Raw genomic sequence first — 25914 nt, 5'->3', positions numbered from 1 at the left:
TGCGGGACTATCAGCCCCCTTGACGGACCTTCTCAAAGGCAAGAAGTCCGTCATGGTGCGCTGGACTCCGCAGGCCGAGGACTCCTTCTGGGCCCTGAAGGGGGTCCTGTGCGGACAACCCGTTCTGGTCAACCCTGATTTCCGGAAGGAGTTCATAGTACAGACTGACGCCTCTGAGGTCGGCCTGGGGGCAGTGCTGTCTCAGGTGGTTCAGGGGGAGGAACACCCCGTCACCTTCTTGAGTAGGAAGCTCACCCCTCCCGAGCGGAATTATAGCGTAGTGGAGAAGGAGTGCCTGGCGATTAAATGGGCCTTGGAGTCCCTACGCTATTACCTGCTGGGACGGCAGTTTCGCTTGGTGACTGATCACTCTCCGCTGGTCTGGATGAGGTCCGCCAAGGAACGGAATGCCCGGGTTACCCGGTGGTTCCTTTCTCTGCAGAACTTCCGGTTTACGGTTGAACACCGGGCCGGTAGGTTGCAGGTCAACGCCGATGCCTTGTCCCGCGGCCCGTGTTTGATGGCGGGAGTTCAACCCCGCACGCTTGAACTGAGGGGGGGGGGTATGTGAGACTGTGACCGGGGTTATCTATGACGGCCGGTATGTCTCGCCCCGGTTGTGCTCACTCCATGATAGAAAGTAAATCCACTCTAGGGTTAATGCTGTTTCCCTACAGGCTGAAGGAAGGGTTAAATGGAAACAGGAACGAGGGGCAGGTGTGCCGGGGGTGAGGGAGTGATCACAACTCCCTGAGTCTCTGCTGGAGAGACATGTATATTGCTGTGGATTTTTGTTTGGACATTAAACACCGTGTGCTGTGAACCTATATGCCTGGATCCCGTGTCTTCTGCTGCGCAGCCGACCGCGCTACCTCACAATATATATATTTACCTTCCTCTATTTTATTTTATGATATAATGCTGCAGGACTTCTAAAATACCAATTGATTTTATGTGAACAGAAAATTCTGTAAAAGTTTCACTTACTTATCTTTGACTTGCATTTATGGGATAACTGAGTAAACAAATATACAATTTATACTTATTCAAATGTGTTAGTCAATTATACCACAGAACACCTCCCACCGGGGATGGGTGGAGAGCTTTGAACAAAGAGCCATTGCGAGGGGTGTGGCTTATGAGGTGTACTGCCATCAGTGGGTGTAGCGAGACGGCTGCCACAGGAAGTTACAGGCACCTGACTTCCGGGTGTAGCATCCATGTTGTGACTCTCTGGGTGTACTGGGAGTGGCTGGAACTACGTAGTAAACCAGGGATACTTTTAGTGCCTGTAAATTTGCATTTCAGCATACAAAGGAGAGATTTGATTAGCACCAGATATAATGACTTCTAAAGGAAAACAATGAGGCACCGCTAGAGAAAAACATTTAGTGATTCTACAAACAGCAACACACAGTGAATAGGGTCTTTGTTCTTCATTATAAACTCACTACAGATTAATCTGAACTTCAATACATGGGTTGCAGCCTGCCATCTAGTGGTAGTCCAACGATTTTACACAACTTTTTGCAATCTTTTATATTTTTTTCCGTTTTTTTTTTTTTGTAACTAGGGTGACAGCGTTCTCAGCTCCTACTAAAAAACAATCCCTTCTTGAACAGAGTATACAGTGCTCTAGCTGGATTGGCCACATCCAACTGAACCCTCTTCCCACTTCCCTACTATGCAAAAAGGACATACTGCGACGTCCAACGTACGAATACAATACCGTTCCTCGTACGTTCCTATTTTTCCGGCTTCTCACATAGCAGTGCATGAGTTAATACTCAGGGGAATACGCTGGTTCAAAACACTTTTCACCACCACCGGAATCCCTCCCCCTCTTTTCCGTGTAAGAGGACGCACTTTTTCAGCGTCCAACACGTGGATACTAATACCGTTCTCCACGTGTTCCTATTTCCGGCTATAAACAGAAATCGATGTGTTATATATAAAAAACACTGGGGGACACGCCAATTCCCTTATCTCTCTGTTCCAAAAACAAACCAACGATTACAAAATGCTGAAAAACGCATAAACTAGTTAATTTCTCTCAAATCCAAACCAAAATAACACTTGTCTTTCTTTCAAATCATTACAACTCTGTTTGCTCTACTATACAAAGGCTGCAACCATCTCCTGTATATTACCCAACTGACCCCTCCTTTCTCTTCACTGCAAAAAGCTGCGCTGTTTTGACCACTGGTATCTGCCTCTTCACTCTTCCACCCCCCCTTGTTTCTCAGCTAAAAGACAGCAGAGACCGAGCTGTGTAATTTGATCTCTGCTCTGTCTCAAGCAGCTGGTGGACATATGGCCCCCACCTTTTTGCTTCCTCTGAGTGTAAGAAGGTAAAGATGTAGCTGTTCTGTGGGCCTCTGCTCCCCCCCCTCTCGCATTCTTTGTTCTCAATAGAAAGACTGTTATAGATATCCCTGGGCTTAACCAGACCCCCGCAGTCTGCCTCTTCGCTCTCAGTGAAGAAGAAAAAAAACTGCAGGCAGTGGGTGGTTAACTCCCCCCCCCCCCGCTTTTTCACAGAACAAAGACAGCAGCTCCTTAGCCTCCGTGTGGGCACTATCAGCCCCCCTTCTCTCTAACACAGCGAAGAAATGCAGACAGCCGGATACTTTACAAAAGACCTAAAATCCAGCACCTATAGGGTCTGGGTTTCTCTCGGTCACCGGCGAGCGACAGTCACACCGTTAGGTCTCCGGTGCACTACCATTCTCCGGACTAGTGACCACCCACCTTCACCAGGTGTCTCTCGATCCACAGGTAAAACAGCACACACAATGTATATGATGTTCTTACCGTGAAATGAAGGGTGATCAATCCTATCGAGCGACACCTGGATACTTGTGGAGTAGCCCCAGACGTCCGGAAAGTGGAAGCTCTGACTCACTCTTCTCGGTTGCCCCGCGTTGGGCGCCAACTGTCAAGGTCAGAATGACGATGATGATGAGACTCAAAGGATCTCTCGATATCTGGCTGCTGTTTCTAATTAAAAATGTCATGTGTGCACACGAGAATGAAAAATAACTGCACAGCAAGTCAGTTATATCTATCTCCATGACTGGCTCTTAACCAAGTGTGTTCTTTATTGTTTGAAAGAGACTCTAGACCGAGCAGTAAGGGGGTGTAAACAAAAGTTTTAGTCCAATCAAGTATCGTAGGTCAGGGCTTCATGACGTAGAGAGATCTGCATATTCTTCTTGGATTGGTCAGTCCAGGCTCCAGGAATTTTCCTTTGTCCATCTGTGTTGGGTGTAGAACAGGAAATGGTGGCCATCTTTACAATTACAAGTGCTGGTATATACTGTGTCTAAGGAAAATACACTGAATATGCAATATACATATATACATGTTAGTAAGAAACAAAAGCATTCACAAATATGTGTGTTAGTTCACATCTACTGAACTATATAACTGAGTCTATGAAATGGCTGAATTACCGTATTTTTCGCTTTATAAGACGCACTTTTGTTCCCCCAAATTTTGGGGGAAAGTAGGGGGTGCGTCTTATAAGCCGAATATACGGGGGGGGGAGGGGGGGTGGTATATATATATGTACCCTGCAGCGTCCAGGGGAGGTGGGGGCAGCAGCTCTGGAGCACAGTGGAACGCTGCGGGCTGCTGCCTTTGATCTCCTGCACCCGCTCATATAATATGCACAGCCGCTGTCCATCTCCAATGGTGCTGAAATCGCACGCAGTGAGGGGCTGGTGAGCGGTGCATATTATATGAGCCTGCGTCCCAGTGTGATCGCACATGCCCACCCCTGTGTTAGATTTGGCCCCCAGGCTGCTGCTCATTCTAAAATAAAAAATCTTTACTCACCCTGCAGCGTTTCTCCTCGTGCCCCTGCTTCCAGTGTGATCAGGCAAGCAGAGATCTCAGCCTGCTGTGCCGATCACATGACCGCACTGACAACCAGGAAGTAAGGAAGAACAGAAGCACGGAGCAGACAGGAGGGAGCTCAGCACTGCAGGAGATAAGGAAAGAGGGGTTTATTTTACTTTGGGCAGCAGCCTAGGGGCCATATCTGACACAGGGGGACTTGTGCGATCTATAGGGGCCCATGGGCAGCACTATGGGGGCGATATCTGACACAGGGGGACTTGTGCGATCTATAGGGGCCCATGGGCAGCACTATGGGGGAGATATCTGACACAGGGGGACTTGTGCGATCTATATAGGGGCCATGGGCAGCACTATGGGGGCGATATCTGACACAGGGGGACTTGTGCGATCTATAGGGGCCATGGGCAGCACTATGGGGGCGATATCTGACACAGGGGGACTTGTGCGATCTATATAGGGGCCATGGGCAGCACTATGGGGGCGATATCTGACACAGGGGGACTTGTGCGATCTATAGGGGCCATGGGCAGCACTATGGGGGCGATATCTGACACAGGGGGACTTGTGCGATCTATATAGGGGCCATGGGCAGCACTATGGGGGCGATATCTGACACAGGGGGACTTGTGCGATCTATATAGGGGCCATGGGCAGCACTATGGGGGCGATATCTGACACAGGGGGACTTGTGCGATCTATAGGGGCCATGGGCAGCACTATGGGGGCGATATCTGACACAGGGGGACTTGTGCGATCTATAGGGGCCATGGGCAGCACTATGGGGGCAATATCTAACACAGGGGGACTTGTGCGATCTATAGGGGCCATGGGCAGCAGCATGGGGGCGTTATCTAACACGGGAACGTGTGCAATCCATAGGGGACCATAGGCAGCACAGGGGAACGTGTGCCATCACAAGGGGGCTATATTCAATATAAGGGGGCCATATCCAGATTAAGGGGGCTAATTTTAGGATGGGGGGCTATGAGGGACATATACCCTATATGATTTGTTAGAGGGACACTGGCATTATAAGATGGACCCCATTTACCATTAAAAAAAAAAATTCTCTTTTCCTTCACCAAATTTGGGGGTGCGTCTTATAATCAGGTGCGTCTTATAAAGCGAAAAATACGGTAAGTATTTTTGGATACTCAATTCTTTATCCTCAACAGTAGTAATGGCAGACACTATAACAGCTTTTAAGAAAGGGCTGGAAGATTTCCTCAGTGCACACAACATTGTTGGTTATAAATTATTTAGTGACAAAATGTAGAATTGGTGGAGGAAGGTTGAACTAGATGGACCTAGGTCTTTTTTCAACCTGTGTGAACCATCAGCTGGTTATCAGTTTTTGTTCTCTAACCCGCCCCCTTATTCTTATATCTAGATTATCGATGAAATCCGGAAACTTAATGAAGATCCAAAAGTTCATGGACTGGTCCTACATTTGGCAGCGCCCAGCATCAAAGTGCTTAATGCAGTGCAGCCGGACAAAGATGTGGATGGGTAACATGTGGTCTTGCACTTGTGCAAATTGTCTAATGCCCACATTCAGAACATAAAAAAATAAAAAGGAGATATCATAGAATCCGGGGTATAAAGCAATGGTGTGTGTGTGTATATATATATCATACAGATACATGATTTATGGCTCAGTGCTCACAATGCCTCGCCTGTCTTAACCTCTATTTCCACTGATGAATCAACGTTTTTGAGGAAACGCATTGGGAAGGAGGGGAGTGAGCGATGTCTCTTTTCTGCTATTGTTTGGGGTAATGTGTGGTGTATTGAGGGCCCCTCTGCTCATAAGTTAATACCAGTCTTTTGGGTGACAGTAAGGGTGAATGGTGAGAACACCATATCATTATCCCAGTTATTTATTAATTTGTCATTAACGTATTGTTGCATATCAGCACCTTAAAGTGGATGTTTACAGGTGGCATGTTTACATGTTGTACATGTGCACCTTAGGCTATATGCCCACGGGACTCTGTACCCGCGGATTTTGCCACGGAAAACCTGCGGATTTATCTGGATTTTCTAGATAAATCCGCAGGTTTTAGCAAGTACAGACACGCCCCAGGTTATCCTAAGGGACATGGGGAGTGTCTGTGTCCATGCTGCGGTATGTGCGGCTGCAGAATATGCTGCGGATGTCCCGCAGCCGCATATACCTGCATGTCCATTATTCCTGTGGAAATACCTGCGGAAATCCCAGCCTCCCCAATGGAGATAGAGGCCGGAACTTCAGCAGGTAAGCCGCATGAAAGTCCGCACTTTTACCGCAGATATTTCACTGGAATTCCGCAGCAATGTAGAGCTGCGGATTCCGGGGAAAAGCTGCTGCGGGGAACCTGCGGATATATCCGCGGGTACAGAGCCTTAGAGAGGATGTTTACATGTGGTATTTTCTGCCATATTAAATTGTTTTCATCCTACAGGTCAATTATCATAAAGTGTTAATATATCTCTATTTGGCATTATTAATTTGCTGCTATTTCTCATAGGGCATGGTGCAATATTTTTTTTCTTGTGCATTAGATATTAAAAAAACCTCTTGAGAAATATCCTCTATTCTATATGTATACCTCAGATATAATTATTATACATGGTAGTTACTTGATTCCTCTGGTGCGTAATTTATCTAGAGGTGCTTATTTGGTGCTGTTTGCAATCAATATTGGCTGCCTCAGCTAGGCTGCCGTACATGTTTCTCGTGTTGTGCTAACTGACACAAAGCGTGATTTAATTTTGACGTTTTGTCCTTTTAAATATCTCTGTTGAAAGTTAAATTCTGTATACCATTGCTTTATACCCACATACAGAACACCATCACTCAGTGGCTTAGGTCTGAAGTCCTGAAAAAAACGGACTATGTCTGGTATGACAGAGCCATTGACTTTAATGCTGCTCTGTCGAACATCATTTTTGGCAGTATCCCCTTGTTTGAGGTGTTCACCAAAACATGGACAAATGTGATTTGGTACCCACCTCAAATGGAATAGTAATACTGCCAAAAATGATGGCCGACAGAACAAAGTAACTTCATCTACATCAGGGGTCTCAAACACGCGGCCCGTCAGGCTGCTTCGTGCGGCCCCCAGGCCCGTTTCCCTGGTCACTATCGCGGCCGGTGCAGGGGCCGCAGCCACTGTCTGCACTTTGTTAGATGAGTGTTTTGCCGGCGCTGTACTCTCAGAGGCAAGGACTGTGCGCGCGCAGCGCCGGCAAAACAACCATCTGATCTGACATAAATCGCTGCCAGGGGTTGTGGCCCCTGCACCGGCCGCGATAGTCACCGGGGCACGGCCTGCAGACAGCGAGAAGCAGAGATGAGGAGCCGAGGGAACGCGGGACAGGTGAGAAGAATGGTTTGTTTTTTTATTTTTTGTGTATGTGAAGGACGGCACATTAACCCCTTAGCGACCTATGACGTACTGGGTACATCATGGCTTCCTGGTACTTAAGGACCCATGACATACCCAGTACGTCATGGCGAAATCGCAGCCCCGGTGGCTGCGATCGCTGTTTGCATTGCAAATAGCAAATACCTTTAGATTCGGGGAGGAGGGGACCTCAGGAGGGGTGGTGTCTCCTCCCCGGACCTACGGAGGCTGTGATTGGCTGTGCGGCGTTCGTCAGCCAATCACAGCCACTGTAATGTTCCAGCCATTGAAAATGGCTGTAACATTGAAATCCAGCCCTGATCAGTGCAGCTGTAGCACCGATCATTGGCTGGAGCTGGGTGACCTCAGTTTCACCTGCCCCCAGCTCTGATTGGAGAGACCGGCCTTGTGACCGATCTGTCCAATCACTGTGGATCTGGGGCCAGAGACCGCCCCTTCAGCTTCACTCAGGAATCTGTGGGTAGAAGCCGAGAACGATCAGTAAATTATCACCTTTCACCCGCCGCCACTGCCCCCACCACCCATTACTACAGGATGGGGACATTACTATAGAATAGGGACAAGGTGGGCACATGACTATAGGATGGGGACAAGGTGGGCACATGTCTATAGCATGGGGACAAGGTGGGCACATGTCTATAGGATGGGGACAAGGTGGGCACATGACTATAGGATGGGGGCAAGGTGGGCACATGACTATAGCATGGGGACAAGGTGGGCACATGTCTATAGGATGGGGACAAGGTGGGCACATGACTATAGGATGGGGGACAAGGTAGGCACATGTCTATATGATGGGGACAAGGTGGGCACATGACTATAGGATGGGGACAAGGTGGGCACATGACTATAGGATGGGGACATTACTAAAAGATGGGGACATTACAAGGATGGGCATAATACTATTGGATGGGGACATTACTATAGAATAGGGACAAGGCTGGGGTCATTACAATAGGATGGGGACAAGGTGGGCACATTACTATAGGATAGGGAACATTACTAAAGTATGTTGGCCAAAATTTCTATATAGTGATAATTGTAACACTATTAGTTACAAGAAAGGGATAAAATGTAAAAACAAAATAAGGCATGACTTTTTTTTTAACATCAAATTTTTTTTTTTTTTAGATTTAACCTAAGAATGTGCACATTTGTTATAATAAACAAGTGAAAAATGTTGAAAATCAGTGATCCAAAGGTGTGTAAAAAAATATATATGGTACCAATAAAAATGTCACTTTGTCCTGCAAAGAATGCGGCCCCCCAAATTATTTTTTTCCTCGGTGCGGCCCATACAGCCAGCCGAGTTTGAGACCCCTGGTCTACATCATTGCAAATATGGAAGGCAGTTCAGGGCTTCAGCCGTCAGCCCTGACAGAACCACTGACGGGTACATAACACGTAATGTAAACATGCCTTTAATCATGCAGCTGCACTTATATGGATTAGTGTACGTGGTAGAAGGATTTAGGTGACAAGTTGGAAGTACACGCTTTTAGATTCTGAAAGTCCCACCAGTTTGTGATCAGAGCATGATATCAACAGTGTTTTAAAATGAATGATATTTATTTTATTTGCTTTTTTTATTTTAAGCGTCACTGATGTCAACTTGGGAAAGATGATTCGTAGCAACGCCCAGGATGGCTTCATCTCCCCCACTGCCACTGGTATTATTGAGCTAATAGAACAAATGGGTAAGCAGTCACCATAGAATGACCTAGGAAACTCAGAAATCCACTAATATTAAAACTGATATCACTAACTTAAAGGGAACCTGTCATCAGGTTGTTCCCATATAAACTGTGGCCATCACAGGAAAGCCCTTATATATAGTATTCTAGAATGTGCTGTGTATAAATCCTGCAAGGTGATCTGCCGAACATAAAACCTATTATACTAGCATTTGGGGCAGTCCGGTCCGATGGGAGTCACTGGTCTTGTTCCGTTCCTCCTCTTTTTGCTTTGTGTGGATGACGCGTCCTACACCATCCATAAAGTGTCTTCCATCATGCTTCTGTGCACACACTTGTCTCGGCCCTGCCGAGGGCACAGCAAAGTGCTGTAATGCACATGTGTGGGGGAAGGCCAAAGAGGGCCCGAGCATGTGCGCTACAATACTTTGCCCTGCCCTCGAAGGGTATACAGAAGTGCACAGGAGTACGATGGAAGACACTGTGTGGATAAGGCCGGTTTCAGATGTCTGTGTTTAATCAGGTACCAGTCACAAGCATGGTTATGGTCAAACGTGCGTCATGCGTGCGTCATACATGCGTCACGCGTGCGACATCCGTGTTTGCATACGTGTGACACGTACCGGGTAAAACACGTGTCTCTGCAATGAAAAGATGTTCTATATTTACCTGTATCCAGCAATGCTGTCTTCGGCTCTGCTGCCTCCCCCTCCTGATCGCCACTCATTATATTCATTGATCATTCACTGCCTGAGAATTTGGAAGCCGGATCATCACAGGGACAGCACCGGACAGCACAGCCGAGGAGAGCACCGCCGGGGACATCGCCGGTGACAGGTGAGTATACAGCAGTTTGTGCAGTGACATCCATGGGGTCATCAGAGTTCCCAATGAGCTCTCATGAACCCCTGGAAGTCACTATTGTGACACTCGCTGTAGCGCAGTTGTCGTAGGGGTGTCATCAGGAGGTCATCAGAGTTCATTGGGAAATCCGATGACCTCCTGGACGTCCCTGCACACACACTGCTGGCAGTATACTCACCTGTCACTAGCGATGTCCCCAGCGATGCTGTCCTCGGCGGTGCTGTCTCCAGCGCTGTTACTGCAATGCCACTGCTCACTGCAGTGAATAATCAGTGAAAATAATGAGCGGGGGTCAGGAGCAGGAGGCAGCAGAGCAGTAGACAACATTGCAGGATACAGGTAAATATAGAACATCTTTTTATTTAAAGACCCGTGTTTTCTCTGGTCCGTGCACACTGATGCCACACGGATCACATCAGTGTGCGGTCTGTGTGACATCAGTGCTGCTGGAGAAAAAACGGACACATCTCCATGTGAAATAGCGGGGCCACATGGTCTATGTGAAAACACGGCCGTGTGAGTACACAATATTGTAACATGGGTACATGTGACATCCCTGTTAAAAACTGATGTCACCCAGACCTAAAACACGGACGTCTGAAACCAGCCTAACATAGGATGCTTCCAACAGTAGCAGAACCATTAAATGTTACTAATTTGTTGCAGTAGCCCTAAATTATTGCAGCGTTCAATAATGAACCAAAGGATACAGCTTCTATTTAGAGACCAGTCACCCAAAAACTCTGTTTAATTCTCAGAAATCGTAAGTTTTGATTAGGTGAATAGGGCTGAATCTGTTGTATATCTAAAGACTGCTGGATACCATTACTATATTGATATCAAATATTTATTCTCATTTATTGGCACTCTAAATTCTAAGACTTTTCTTCCCCTGCCCAATATGTATCAAGCCATATATACAGACATGCAGCAGATTTACATTTGTAACTATTTTCTGTAACAAAAAGGTAAGATCTATTGTGAAGGATACTGGAAGAAGTACAAGTATTATAGCTGCAGTTGATTTCATTCACAAATCCATGCACGTTTTGTGGACAATAACCTACATCCAACTTATTCTATCAAGACCATTCTATAGAAATGTTCAAACGCTTTTTTTTTTTATTTATTTTTTTTTACCCATCTCAAGATCACAGAACAATTTAGCAGCTTTCTTTTCCAGTTTGAGAGTGCTGTGTTAAACTAGGTGGAGTTGCAACAGGACGTGTCGACAAACTGACACTTGCCTTGCAGCACAAATCTTCAGCCTAGACTAGGATTTTTGGCAGAGCAAATACCACTTGTAAAAAGCACACTGCTCGTTAAAAATCAGGAACCGTTGTCACCAGGGCTGTGGAGTCGGTAAGCCAAAACCTTTGACTCCGACTCCTCAATTTCCCTTGCACCGACTCCACAACTCCGACTCCCACATATATTGCTTATATTTAAGTGAAAAATGTATTTTAGTACAATGTGAACATCAGACATTTAATCATTTTTATGACACAATAATCAAGATATTTAGATAGAACATAAAATATATTTATTGGAATACAACTTTAGAACACAAAAAACTGTAATAAATTGTAAATATGTTATACAATATGTAATATACAGTAGATTACATACCGTATATATCTTGTGCGTGCATGTATAATATATATAATAGTAAATTTGTAAATATATATATATATATATATATAATACATGCACACACAAGATACATATGTAATCTACTGTATATTACATATTGTATAACATTTACAATTTATTATAGTTTTTTGTGTTCTAAAGTTGTATTCCAATAAATATATTTTATGTTCTATCTAAATATCTTGATAATTGTATCATAAAGATTATTAAATGTCTGATGTTCACATTGTACTGCAATACATTTTTCACTTAAATATAAGCATTATACTAACTGTTATTATTTAGTATGTTTTTGTTGAAAACTGTTTTTTGCCACTTACATAGTTTATTACATAGTGTTATATATAAGTGGCAAAAAACAGTTTTCAACAAAAACATACTAAATAACATTTGTGCAGTCTATGAATTTGTTGTAAGAAATAGAATTGCTTCCATCATATCCTCCTTCGCAGATGACCTCAAATCTGACCTAATAATTTTAAGGCTGGCAAACAACCTCTCTACAGTAACTTGGGTTGGAGGCAAAGCCGTAACCACATGGGCAACATCTCAATTTCCGGATATAAAGGAATTGCCTCATGCACAGTCAGTTTTGATGAACAGTTGAATTTTTCTATTTCTTTGAGAGCAAGTGAAAAATTTTACTGAAATCTGGTCAATCTGCTGCTATAGGAGACGGATTGAAATCTTTTTCCTTGCAGCAACGCTTTGCCTGCTCCATGTCATCCAAATACTTGTCAAAGTTAAACTCCTCATCTGATGAGGATGAAGATATGGCAGCAGTAGCACTGTCAGGCCCCAAGTCCTCTTGCGCCTGGCAGTCCTGCAGCTGCTCATCCTAACTGCTACCTCACTCAAAGCTTCTTTTCCTTTTAGTAAGCTGTTGATCATCAAGCAATATATGATGACTTTGGTCCACATAAACAGCTGCCAGAAGAATTTTATTTTCCAATATCTGTGTCTCTCTCCGTTTCATTGAAGCAGAAATGCCATCTGCGATTAAACCTCCTCTTTGGGACAGGCAAAATAGCAAGTTCTTCCACTCCCTTATGAAAATGCCGGGAGTTAAATCCTCAGCTTGTAATTTTTTAGTCACGGTAAATGGGTGATTAAGCAGTTCCTTCAATTCAGCCACCTGTGTTCATTGTCCTTCATTTAAGGTTGCTTGAGGGTTCACCATATCTATAAGAAACGATTTTAGTTCAAGCAATCGCTCAGTTATTAAATAAGTGCTGCCTCACCGAGTGGCTTGATCAACAATTCCCCCTTTTCCAGCACGTCTCTTCAAGATGGAATCAATTTTAGCGGTTCTGGCGGCAATAACCAACTTCCTCACTTTTCTCATCAGATTTCCAGCATGTCCACCCAGTTTCACACATCCGGCTTTTCGCCGGTTTGGCGGATGTGGCGCACGCGAGTACATTACGATACAGTACAGTGGCAGCGCCACAACTTCCGGGTCACATGCTCCGGTTAAATGAAAGCATGTGACCGTCGTTTGTCGCGCTGCCACTGTACTGTATACACTGTACTGGAGTGCGCCGCATCCGCCAAACCGGCGAAAAGACGGATGTGTGAAACCAGGGTCCCTCTTGCAAACTATCTCTTATTGCCAGCTGCAGCGTGTGCACAACACAGCACATGTGATGAATATGAAAGTGTTTTGAAGCAGCTTCAACAAGATCATCTAATCCTAAAGTATCATTTTGCTGTTCTTCTGTTGTAATATCTGTTTGTTCCTCAGTTACATGAACAGCGCTGTGGTTCCATCTCACACATACTGAATCCTAAATTTTCTTCTAGCTGTTGTTCATTACTCTCATTCATCAGTGTAATTGTACTTATGTTTGAAGCATTGTTCGTTACAATAGCAAGAACCTGTTCTTTTTTGTGTTCCTAATCTTGCAGAACTTTTTCCACTGAGGCCTGGAGAAACTGGCTGCTGTGATGAGATTTACTATCTTTTACTGCTAGTGTCTTACTAACAATTTCTTTCTTGTCACAAACCTATCGAGCATGTTAGTTTGTGGCGGTTTTCTAATCTGCTTTTGCTATTGAAAGCATTATTTATGAGCTTAAAAACCTTTCACGTGATGCGGTTTTTTAAAAAGCTGATCTGCTTTTGCAGCTGAAAAACGTATCCTCAAAAAACGCAGCAAAAACGCTGTGTGTGAATGTAGCCTTAGATCAGGAATAGAGCAGACATTTATAGGACATTTCATAAGTTTCCCAAATTCCTATGAAAAAATTTTCCTCACAGTCTGCATTGCACTACTGTCCCCAATTTATTATATATTTTAGGAGTCGGAGTCGGTGCATTTTATACCGACTCCGACCCCACCAAAATGAGCTCCGACTCCACCAAAATGAGCTACGACTCCACGACTGCGACTCCATAGCCCTGGTTGTCACCACCATGCCTTCCTCATAAAGACTGGTGTGAACAATGGCGGTCTTGATAAGTGTATGTGTTTTTGTTTTTTGTTTTTTTCCTCCAAAAATAATTTTATGATTGTTTAAATATTTATTATGGCTTACAGTTGATGATTTAAAATGCATGAAAAATAACATTTATAACACTTTTGTAAATCATTAATTTTCTTTACGTCACAATTCACCACCCATTTGTGTTTGTTATTATCATGTGAGTGTGATGCCCCTAGTTAGGTGGGGTCCCTGGTTTCACTGTCTGTATGCATTTGGTCTGTTCTCTCATAACTGTTCTATTTTTGTGTTGTAGCTCAGAATTCATTAGAGGGGAAAAACGTGTTAATTGTTGGAGCAGATGGTTCCCTGGAGGCCCCGCTGCAGTGCCTGCTCCAGAAGAAAGGTGCAGTGTCCATGGTTGGCTCCTGGCAGTCCCAGCAGCTGCAGAATAAGGTAGAGGGGCAGAATTTCTCAAGGGGCTTTACATGGGTATAACGTGGTTTACTTAACCCCTTCACCACCCAGCGATTTTCTGCTTTTGCGTTTGTTTGTTTTTTTCTCTCCTAACTTCTAACTTTTTTTTTCTTCCATTAATATAGGAGTATGATGGCTTTTTTTTTTTTTTGTGGGACGAGTTGTACTTTTGAATGAAACCATTCATTTTGCCATACACTGGAGAATAGCAAAAAAAAAATTCCCAAGTGCTGCGAAATTGCAAAAGCAGTGCAATTCCACAATTGTGTGCTTGTTGATTTTTATTTCCCACGTTCAATGTATGGTAAATCTGACCTGACAATATGATTACAACATGTACAAGTACGTAGATACCAAACACGTATAAATTGCTTTTAATTTAAGTTGTTTAAAAAAAAAAATAATGCCGTTAGCGCTATTTTCTGAGACTCGTAACGTTTTTATTATTTGACGCTAAGTGATGGCTTAAGTTTTTTCACCCTCAGCTGATGGCATTTTTGAGTAGCTGGAATGATGTTTTGATCACTTTTTATTGTATTTTATTGCAATCTTTCGGTGGCCCATAAAATGTTATTCTGGCGGTTTTGAAATTTTTTTTCTTGTTATACTGGTTACTGATCGGATTAATTTATTTTATTTCTTTGTCGCTCCTAATTGGGAGACCCAGACAATTGGGTGTATAGCTATGCCTCCGGAGGCCACACAAAGTATTACACTAAAAGTGTAAAGCCCCTCCCCTTCAGCCTATACACCCCCCGTACTGCTACGGGCTCATCAGTTTTTATGCTTTGTGCGAAGGAGGTCAGACATCCACGCATAGCTCCACAGCTTAGTCAGCAGCAGCTGCTGACTATGTCGGATGGAAGAAAAGAGGGCCCATAACAGGGCCCCCAGCATGCTCCCTTCTCACCCCACTCTTGTCGGCGGTGTTGTTAAGGTTGAGGTATCCATTGCGGGTACGGAGGCTGGAGCCCACATGCTGCTTTCCTTCCCCATCCCTCAATTAGGGCTCTGGGTGAAGTGGGATCCCATCGGTCTCCAGGCACAGGAGACCGTGCTCCATCCACAGCTCCTGAGGACCCTGCTGGATAGGAGCCGAGTATCGTTCAGGGACATGGCCCTGCTACTTGGAGGTACTCTGTGTCCCCGTGGGGACCGCGCACAGCAACACTCCAGCATTGCTGGGTGTGCTAGTGCACCGGGGACAGCAGCGCTGGCTGCATTTGTGCCACTATACACTTCAGCGTCGCTGAGTGTATTTGTGTAGGGGGACTGCCGCGCTGACCGCCGCTGCCATGGTTATCACTGCGGCGCGGCTGGGACTGTTAGTGCGCCGGGGACTTCCGCGCCGACCGCGCTTATACGGCGGCCGCGCTTATAACTATAGTCCCCGGCTTCTGCGGCCTAGTCTCATTCTTTTCCCGCCCCCAGCCCTGCCAGTCAGGGGAAGGGCGGGACGCTGTACAGGACGGCAGCACTGAGGGCTGGAGCATGCTTTGCATACTCCACCCCCCTCACTCTGCACAGTGGGGCACCAGTTCCCGCACTTTTCTGGGTCACGCCCACGGCTCCCTCCTCTCCCCAGGACGCTGGCAGCCATTCCTCTCAGCTCTGCTAACGCTGGAGAGGAGAGACAAGCTCAAAGAGACCCAGGCAGGAATTCTGGTGCCCACACAAACGCTTTGCGCAGGCGGTAAGCAGCACCTGTGGTGCTGGCCCCACTAGTGCAGAAGTGTATTTATAGTTTATATGATTATAGTCTATACTTTACACTGTAGGGTGCACTGTTGATTTGTGGCTATTTACCCTCCTGTATTGCTCAGAGGAGACAACAGCATGTCGTCCACAAATAGCAAGGGTGCCATGGCACAGACTTACTATGCTGCCTGTGCAGCATGTACGGCTATACTGCCGGCAGGTTCCACTGACCCTCATTGTGTGCAATGCTCGGCCCCTGTGGCACTTTCTCAGCCGGAGCCTCTGCTAGGGGTGGCCCAGGGAGAACCACCTGTTAACACTGTCCAGGTGACAGGGACGGAGTTTGCAGTTTTTACTGAAAGACTTTCTGAGACTATGGCTAAGATATTAGAAGCCTTGCAGTCCAGGCCGGCATCTCAAGCCAGGGGCACTGTGGTATCATTGTCCCCTGGTTCCCCTCAGTTGGAACAGCAATGTCTTCCCGGGGTGTCTCATGGATCCCAGGGTGAGGTCTCTGACACGGACCGCAGCCCCAGACCGACTAAGCGAGCTCGCTATGAAATTCCCTCGACATCATCACAATGTTCAGGGTCTCAGCGAGAGGACTCTCTGTATGATGAAGCGGAGGTAGCTGATCAGGATTCTGATCCTGAAGCCGCTCTCAACCTTGATACTCCTGATGGGGACGCCATAGTGAATGATCTTATTGCGTCCATCAATGAAATGTTGAATATTTCTCCCTCAGCTCCTCCAGTGGAGGAGTCAGCTTCTCAGCAGGAGAAATTCCGTTTCAGGTTTCCCAAGCGTACAAAGAGTATGTTTCTGGACCACTCTGACTTCAGAGAGGCAGTCCAGAAACACCGAGCTTATCCAGATAAGCGTTTTTCCAAGCGCCTTAAGGATACACGTTACCCTTTTCCCCCTGACGTGGTCAAGGGCTGGACTCAGTGTCCCAAGGTGGATCCTCCAATCTCCAGACTGGCGGCTAGATCCATAGTTGCAGTGGAAGATGGAGCTTCACTCAAGAATGCCACTGACAGACAGATGGAGCTCTGGTTGAAATCCATCTATGAAGCTATCGGCGCGTCTTTTGCTCCAGCATTCGCAGCCGTATGGGCACTCCAAGCTATCTCAGCTGGTCAGGCGCAAATTGACGCACTCACGTACGTCTGCGCCGCAGGTGGCGTCCATAACCTCTCAAACGTCGGCATTTGCGTCCTACGCTATTAATGCTGTCCTGGACTCTGCGACCCGTACGGCGGTTGCAGCCGCCAATTCGGTGGTAATACGCAGGGCCTTGTGGCTGCGGGAATGGAAGGCAGATTCGGCTTCCAAAAAGTGCTTAACTGGATTGCCAGTTTCTGGCGACCGTTTGTTTGGTGAGAGATTGGATGAAATCATCAAACAATCCAAGGGAAAGGAAACATCCTTACCCCAGGCCAAACCAAAAACACCCCAACAGAGGAGGGGACAGTCGAGGTTTCGGTCCTTTCGGGGTGCAGGCAGGTCACAATTCTCCTCGTCCAAAAGGCCTCAGAAGGATCAGAGGAACGCCGACGCATGGCGGTCTAAATCAACGCCCTAAAAAGACCGCCGGGGGTGCCGCTACCAAGGCGGCTTCCTCATGACTTACGGCCTCCTCACATCGCATCCTCGGTCGGTGGCAGGCTCTCCCGCTTTTGCGACACCTGGCTGCCACAAGTAAAAGACCGTTGGGTGAGAGACATTTTGTCTCACGGTTACAGGATAGAGTTCAGCTCTCGTCCTCCGACTCGATTCTTCAGAACATCTCCGCCTCCCGAGCGAGCCGAGGCTCTTCTGCAGGCGGTGGGCATTCTGAAGGCAGAAGGAGTGGTGGTCCCGGTTCCTCTTCAGCAACAGGGTCACGGTTTCTACTCCAACCTGTTTGTGGTTCCAAAGAAGGACGGGTCCTTCCGTCCTGTTTTGGACCTAAAACTGCTCAACAAACACGTAAGGACCAGGCGGTTCCGGATGGAATCCCTCCGCTCCGTCATCGCCTCAATGTCCCAAGGAGATTTCCTAGCATCGATCGATATCAAGGATGCTTATCTCCACGTACCAATTGCTCCAGAGCATCAGCGCTTCTTGCGCTTCGCCATAGGAGACGAACACCTTCAGTTCGCGGCACTGCCGTTCGGCCTGGCGACAGCCCCAAGGGTTTTCACCAAGGTCATGGCTACAGTAGTTGTGGTCCTCCACTCTCAGGGTCACTCAGTGATACCTTACTTAGACGATCTGCTGGTCAAGGCACCCTCTCAAGAGGCATGCCAACACAGCCTCAACGTTACTCTGGAGATTCTCCAGAGTTTCGGGTGGATCATCAATTTTCCAAAGCTGACACCGGTCCAATCACTGACATATCTTGGCATGGAGTTTCATACTCTTCCAGCGATAGTGAAGCTTCCGCTGGACAAACAGCGTTCACTACACACAGGGGTACAATCTCTCCTTCAAGGTCAGTCACACCCCTTGAGGCACCTCATGCACTTCCTGGGGAAGATGGTGGCAGCAATGGAAGCAGTCCCTTTCGCGCAGTTTCACCTGCGTCCTCTTCAATGGGACATCCTACGCAAGTGGGACAGGAGGCCGACGTCCCTAGACAGGAACGTCTCCCTCTCTCAAGCAACCAAAGCTTCCCTTCGGTGGTGGCTTCTTCCCACCTCATTATCGAAAGGGAAATCCTTCCTACCCCCATCCTGGGCGGTGGTCACGACGGACGCGAGCCTGTCAGGGTGGGGAGCAGTTTTTCTCCACCACAGGGCTCAGGGTACGTGGACTCAGCAAGAGTCCTCACTTCAGATCAATGTTCTGGAGATCAGGGCAGTGTATCTTGCCCTAAAAGCGTTCCAGCAGTGGCTGGAAGGCAAGCAGATCCGAATTCAGTCGGACAACTCCACAGCGGTGGCTTACATCAACCACCAAGGTGGGACACGCAGTCGGCAAGCCTTCCAGGAAGTCCTGAGGATTCTGCTGTGGGTGGAAGCCACAGCATCCACCATATCCGCAGTTCACATCCCGGGCGTAGAAAACTGGGAAGCAAACAACAAGGTCCCAACATTCATGGCTCGATCTCAAGATCACAGAGCTCTGGCGGCAGACGCCTTAGTTCAGGATTGGTCGCAGTTTCAGCTTCCTTATGTGTTTCTTCCTCTGGCTCTGTTGCCCAGAGTGTTACGCAAGATAAGGGCCGACTGCCGCCGCGCCATCCTCGTCGCTCCAGACTGGCCGAGGAGGTCGTGGTACCCGGATCTGTGGCATCTCACGGTCGGCCAACCGTGGGCACTGCCAGACCGACCAGATTTGCTGTCTCAAGGGCCGTTTTTCCATCTGAATTCTGCGGCCCTCAACCTGACTGTGTGGCCATTGAGTCCTGGATCCTAGCGTCTTCAGGATTATCTCAAGAGGTCATTGCCACTATGAGACAGGCTAGGAAACCAACGTCCGCCAAGATCTACCACAGGACGTGGAAAATATTCCTGTCGTGGTGCTCTGCTCAGGCGTTTTCTCCCTGACCATTTGCCTTGCCCACTTTTCATCTCAATCAGGACATCTCCTTACCCTCGTTTTGTCCTCATCCAGTTCACCAATGTGAAAAGGATTTGCACTTGTTAGATCTGGTGAGAGCACTCAGACTCTACATTTCTCGTACGGCGCCCCTGCGCCGCTCCGATGCACTCTTTGTCCTTGTCGCTGGCCAGCGTAAAGGGACACAAGCTTCCAAATCAACCCTGGCTCGGTGGATCAAGGAACCAATTCTCGAAGCTTACCGTTCCTCGGGGCTTCCGGTTCCCTCAGGACTGAAGGCCCATTCTACCAGGGCCGTGGGAGCGTCCTGGGCCTTGCGACACCAGGCTACGGCTCAGCAGATGTGTCAGGCAGCTACCTGGTCGAGCCTGCACACTTTCACGAAACACTATCAGATGCATACCTATGCTTCGGCAGATGCCAGCCTAGGTAGGCGAGTCCTTCAGGCGGCAGTTGCCCACCTGTAGGACGGAGCCGTTACGGCTCTATTTTGAGGTATTATTTACCCACCCAGGGACTGCTTTTGGACGTCCCAATTGTCTGGGTCTCCCAATTAGGAGCGACAAAGAAGAAGGGAATTTTGTTTACTTACCGTAAATTCCTTTTCTTCTAGCTCCAATTGGGAGACCCAGCACTCGCCCCTGTTTTTTGTATACACATGTTGTTCATGTTAAATGGTTTCAGTTCTCCGATATTCCTTCGGATTGAATTTACTTTAAACCAGTTTATAATTTTTTCCTCCTTCTGGCTTTTGCACCAAAACTGATGAGCCCGTAGCAGTACGGGGGGTGTATAGGCTGAAGGGGAGGGGCTTTACACTTTTAGTGTAATACTTTGTGTGGCCTCCGGAGGCATAGCTATACACCCAATTGTCTGGGTCTCCCAATTGGAGCTAGAAGAAAAGGAATTTACGGTAAGTAAACAAAATTCCCTTCATTTTGATACTAAATAAATATATCTTTATTTGTTTTAGTTTCAATGGGGCAAAAGGGGGTTCTGACTTCCTATGAGCTCCATAATGCAGTGGAATTCACAGGAAGTCCGTCATGACTGACACGGATCATCAGCTGACCCCCACCTATCATGACAACCCATTGGTGCCCTGTGACCACATCACGGGGCCGCCGATGAGAGCGGGGAAAGGCGCTGTCCTCGCCGGCGCATGTCAAATCCTGCTGTTACAGATTAGCAGTGGGATTTTACTAGGTAACAGCTGTAGGTAGATCTCATCCACCTCTATGTTGGCTGTCCAAATCAGCCCTCATGTGCAGGGAAAGATGTGGGCTCAGTGTGCGAGCCGACATCAAAGTAAGGGACATGACATATAGTATAAATATAGATTGTAGAGACACGAGGTCAGTGGGTGCTCTCGTCCGCTGGCCCGGCCGCCTTTAGAAAGACAGCGTGGCCCAGGGCTCATCACAACTGAACGCTGACCTCCTGAACCGTGGGCGGAACACTACTCAGACAACACAGGGTGAGGGAATCACAATATTAAGACTTTATTGGATCCCCAAACAATTAATGGCACATAACCAGCAAAACACACAAATGTAACAGGCAACAGAGTCTCACCCTTCCGCTGGCTCACCAGGGATTAGATTGTTCATGCATTGGGGTTTCCAGGGCCAGCTACTCCGAGAAAAGAATAGTGGAAAGCGTAGGAAGTTTACCGAGCACAGCAAAGTCTGTAGTCAGGTGACCAAATTGTCCCAACCTCGGTTTCTTCCTTAAGTAGTCTCTGGTACGATGATATGATATAATCCTGGCAGCCGAAGTCAAAATCCCTAGACTGCGGTTATGGTCTCCAATCGGAATCTGAGTCCCTAGATTGAAGCCACGTAGCCAAGTGATCCTCTAGTCGAAGCCAAAGCCCCTAGACCAAGTCCACAAGGCATCCTGGTTCTGATTCCCTAGCCAGCTCCAAAGAGCTTAGACTGGATCATACAACATCCATCAACAACTGGTGACTTAAAGAAGTCCTTTTTTATAGCCATAGCCTTCCCTTTGGATATACTGTGCCCTTATCGGATTGGTTGTACAAGATTGCTTCTCTTATTGAATGAATTCCAAGCTATAGTCAAATATCCAGAGACAATGGTGAGACAGGTAAATTACATCACATCTAGCAATTCACTTAGTAATACAATGGGAAGTTTGCATAATTGAGTTATCTGGGTGTCTGGCCTTCAGTGGCCAAAACAAATACATGAGTCAACAAAAACTTCAAGACTCTTGGGAGTTTAGTATTGTAGAACAATGAGGGATTATCCCCCATCTATAAACAAACTGTCATCATGTCTGGCTGAATGTTAAGAAAGTTAACCCATGCGAGGCACTCAGAGACCATGTCATCACATTCCCCCTTCTTAATATTAGCCAGACATGATAGGCTTCCGATCACCCTTCTCCTCTTGACGGCATTGTCCTTTTTAAGGGTGAGGTCAGCAGCAGAGGCTCGCATCTATACACCTCCCCCTGATTACCTCCCCCAGGTTGAGCAGCCATTTTGCGGACAAGCATTAAGGTGGGGTCCGTGAGTTGGGCTTGCATACATTTCTTACTATCAATCTTCCCCCAGTCAATAGCCACAGTCTGGTTAGGCTTACTCACGGTTGTTGGCTCAGAAGTGGATGATGGAGATTGGGAATGTGAATTATCCTTGGAAAAGATGTTAGAAAGATCCACATCAGGGTCCTGCTTCGCTTGGAAGTGGGTCATGGTTGTTATAAACTGGCTGGATAGTCCTTGTCCTAGGTCATACTCCAAAATAACTAGTGTGAGCAGGTAATCCACAAGCCCCACTTCCATTTCCCTCTGGGTGGTATCCGAAACAACAGGCTTGGTGGGGCCATCCATGAACCCCACTTCAACTTCCTCCTGGCTAGTCCCCGAAACAACAGAAGTGGGGAGACCATCCATGAGCCCTACATCAACTTTCTCCTGGTTAGTCCCCGAAATAACAGGTGTGGGGAGGCTGTCCATAGGCTCCATATGGACCTCTTCCTGGTCAGAACCCAAAATAACAGATGTGGGGAGGCTGTTCATAAGCTCCACATCAGCATTGCTCTGGTCAGTCTCCACAATGACAGGTATGGGTAGGTTGTTCACAAGTCCCACATCGGTCGCTTCCTGGTTGGTCCCCAAAATATCAGGTGTTGGGAGGCTGTCCACAAGTCTCACATCAACCTCTTCCTGGTTGGTCCTTAGGTCCAACTGCACACATGCCAGAGGGATGTCCGAGCGCTGGCCCTCAGCCAGGGAGATGGATAATTGGGAATCTGGTAAATGGTCTTCTAGGGAAACAATAACTGGGCTTACCAGGGTAATGGAGGAACCAGTGTCTCGTAGTCCCTGGCTCTGTATGTCACAGACCTTGACCGGCCTCGGTTTTGGAGACAATCTTTATCGATATGTCCAAGGCGCCCGCATGTATAACAGCGCCGTAGATTGGGCAAGTCACAGGCCCTATTTGTAGGCCTTTTGTTTTGGGGCAGCTTCTGCTGGGTAGCTGGACCATCCTTCTTGAGCGGCTGGTGTTAGCAGTACGGCAGCTGGAACCCCATAAACATATACCAGAACACAAGCCCTCTCTTCTCTTGAGGATTTAGGCCCCAATGCAGCCAACAATGATGTGGCTTGGGCCATTTTGGACCAAGTTGATTCCCGATTGTCACTAGATCCATGATGTGGCACATAGTTTAAATCCTCTGTGTCAATATCGGCCAGATCCTCATCGTCCTCTGCATCATTCTGGGCATCCCAACGGACTAATTTCTGGATCAAGACCGACAGAGTGTCAGCGTTCCTGTAGTCAATCTTTCGCATCTGGCACAGATCCTGTAGCATCTATTTACTGCTGCGGTCGTAACTCCTCTCTTGTCCTTGTCCCATGGCTGAGCTGGTGGGGTTGGACATGGCAGCGTCCGAAACCTGAATGCCTCGCCTATGGCCTGCTAGGTATGCTTATGTGCCTCCCTGGTTGTTGAGCCCTGGACGGTGTCCGCGAACACCAGTCCTCTGCAGCTCCCCTGGATAAACCAGGCTGAGTAGTGTCCCACTGCTGCCACCAATTGTGGAGACAGGGGGGTCAGTGGGTGCTCTCCTCCGCTGGGCCGGCCGCCTTTAGAAAGACAGCGTGGCCCAGGGCTCATCCCAACTGAACGCCAACCTCCTTAACCATGGACGGAACACTACTCAGAGAACACAGGGTGAGGGAATCACAATATTAAGACTTTATTGGATCCCCAAACAATTAACGGCACATAACATATAACCAGCAAAACACACAGATGTAACAGGCAACAGAGTCTCACCCTTCCGCTGGCTCACCAGGGATTAGATTGTTCGTGCATCGGGGTTTCCAGGGCAAGCTACTCCGAGAAAAGAATAGTGGCAAGTTTAGGAAGTTTACCGAGCACAGCAAAGTCTGTAGCCAGGTGACCAAATTGTCCCAACTTGGGTTTCTTCCTTAAGTAGTCTTTGGTACGATGATATGGTATAATCCTGGCAGCCGGAGTCGAAATCCCTAGACTGCGGTTATGGTCTCCAATCGGAATCGGAGTCCCTAGATTGAAGCCATGTAGCCAAGTGATTTCTCTAGTCGGAGCCAAAGCCCCTAGACAGAGTCCACAAGGCATCCTGGTTCTGATTCCCTAGCCAGCTCCTAAGAGCTTAGACTGGATCATGCAACATCCATCAACAACTGGTGACTTAAAGAAGTCCCTTTTTATAGCCATAGCCTTCCCTTCGGATATACTGTGCCCTTATCGGATTGGTTGTACAAGATTGCTTCTCTTATTGGATAAATTCCAAGCTATATTCAAATATCCAGAGATAAGGGTGAGACAGGTAAATTACATCACATCTAGCAATTCACTTAGTAATAAAATGGGAAGTTCGCATAATTGAGTTATCTGGGTGTCTTGTCTTCAGTGGCCAAAACAATTACATGAGTCAACAAAAACTTCAATACTAAACTCCCAGGAGTCTTGTAGAACAATGAGGGATTATCCCCCATCTATAAACAAACTGTCTTCATGTCTGGCTGAATGTTAAGAAAGTTAACCCATGCGAGGCACTCAGAGACCATGTTGTCATATTCCTCCCCATTCTTAACATTTTTATGGTATAGTCTATTGATGTGCTTTATTATGTATAGTCTTTAAAGGGGTTTTTCAGCCTATCAATATTCGTTCAGTGGGAGTTCCATCAGCTTTTTGGAGAGGATTGGTGCCAATAATCAGACACCACAGATCTAATACTGATTATCTGGAGGACATGTGAGCCCATGTAAAGGGCTGGATGATTCACTTTATTGATGTCCAAGGCTTGATTCTGAAGTTTTAGACTTTGAGTGTAAAGGGTGCTTTAAACGCTGCAACATCGCTAACGATATATCGTCGGGGTCACATCATTAGTGACGCACATCCGGCGCCATTAGCGACATCGCAGCGTGTGACACCAAGGAGCGATGATCAACGATCGCAAAAGCGTCAAAAATCGTTGAACGTTGACACGTCGCTCCTTTTCATAATATCGTTGGTGGTGCATGCCGCTGGTTGTTCGTTATTCCTGCGGCAGCACACATTGCTATGTGTGACACCGCAGGAACAACGAACATCTCCTTACCTGCGTCCACCGGCAATGAGTAAGGAAGGAGGTGGGTGGCATGTTCTGGCCGCTCATCTCCGCCCCTCCTCTGCTATTGAACAGCCGCTTAGTGACGCCGCAGTGACGTCGCTATGAAGCCGAATGCACCTCCCCGTTGAAGGAGAGATTGTTCGGTGGTCACAGAGATGTCGCTGACAAGGTATGTGCGTGTGACGCTGCCGTAGCGATAATGTTCGCTACGGCAGTGATCACCAAATGTCGCATGAACGATGGGGACGGGTGCTATCGCGCAAGATATCGCTAGCTATCGCTAGTGATGTTGCAGCGTGTAAAGCACCCTTAAAGCTTTGTGTGATATCTGCTGCTCTGTATAAATGGAGGCAGACCCCATAGGATATACTTCTGTAGGCTTTCTTACATGCTTAACCCTTGTCTAAAAAGTATTTTTATTATATACAGTGAACCCTCACCACTTCTTTAGGAAAACCCCCTCCTTATCCTGCCCTCCTGTCACGTGGCAGATTTTTACTTCCGCCATATATTCTGCTAGTTGGCCAGCTTCTTTGAGCTGTAATATCACCTAGAAACCTATTTCTTTCATGCACTAATCAATGGTCCCCTAACAGGTTTCACTGGGTTTGTAGTTCCCTCATGTCGCCATCTGGGGGCAG

At 47.0% G+C, this 25914-nt stretch overlaps 1 protein-coding gene across 1 annotated transcript in view; it reads left to right on the top strand.

The window, feature by feature from the left end:
- Positions 1 to 25914, top strand: part of MTHFD1L (methylenetetrahydrofolate dehydrogenase (NADP+ dependent) 1 like) — a 311373-nt gene that overhangs the window by 32915 nt on the left and 252544 nt on the right. Inside the window, exons 5-7 of the mRNA XM_075339530.1 lie at positions 5255 to 5373; positions 8871 to 8971; positions 14226 to 14365. Of these exons, the coding sequence (XP_075195645.1) occupies positions 5255 to 5373; positions 8871 to 8971; positions 14226 to 14365 (360 nt within the window). The remainder of the gene's footprint in view (positions 1 to 5254; positions 5374 to 8870; positions 8972 to 14225; positions 14366 to 25914) is intronic.

Source organism: Anomaloglossus baeobatrachus, chromosome 3, assembly GCF_048569485.1.
Source record: "Anomaloglossus baeobatrachus isolate aAnoBae1 chromosome 3, aAnoBae1.hap1, whole genome shotgun sequence".
NCBI lineage: Eukaryota > Metazoa > Chordata > Amphibia > Anura > Aromobatidae > Anomaloglossus > Anomaloglossus baeobatrachus.
Note: the sequence above shows the minus strand (reverse complement) of the source record. Positions and strands in the feature narration are given on the sequence as shown.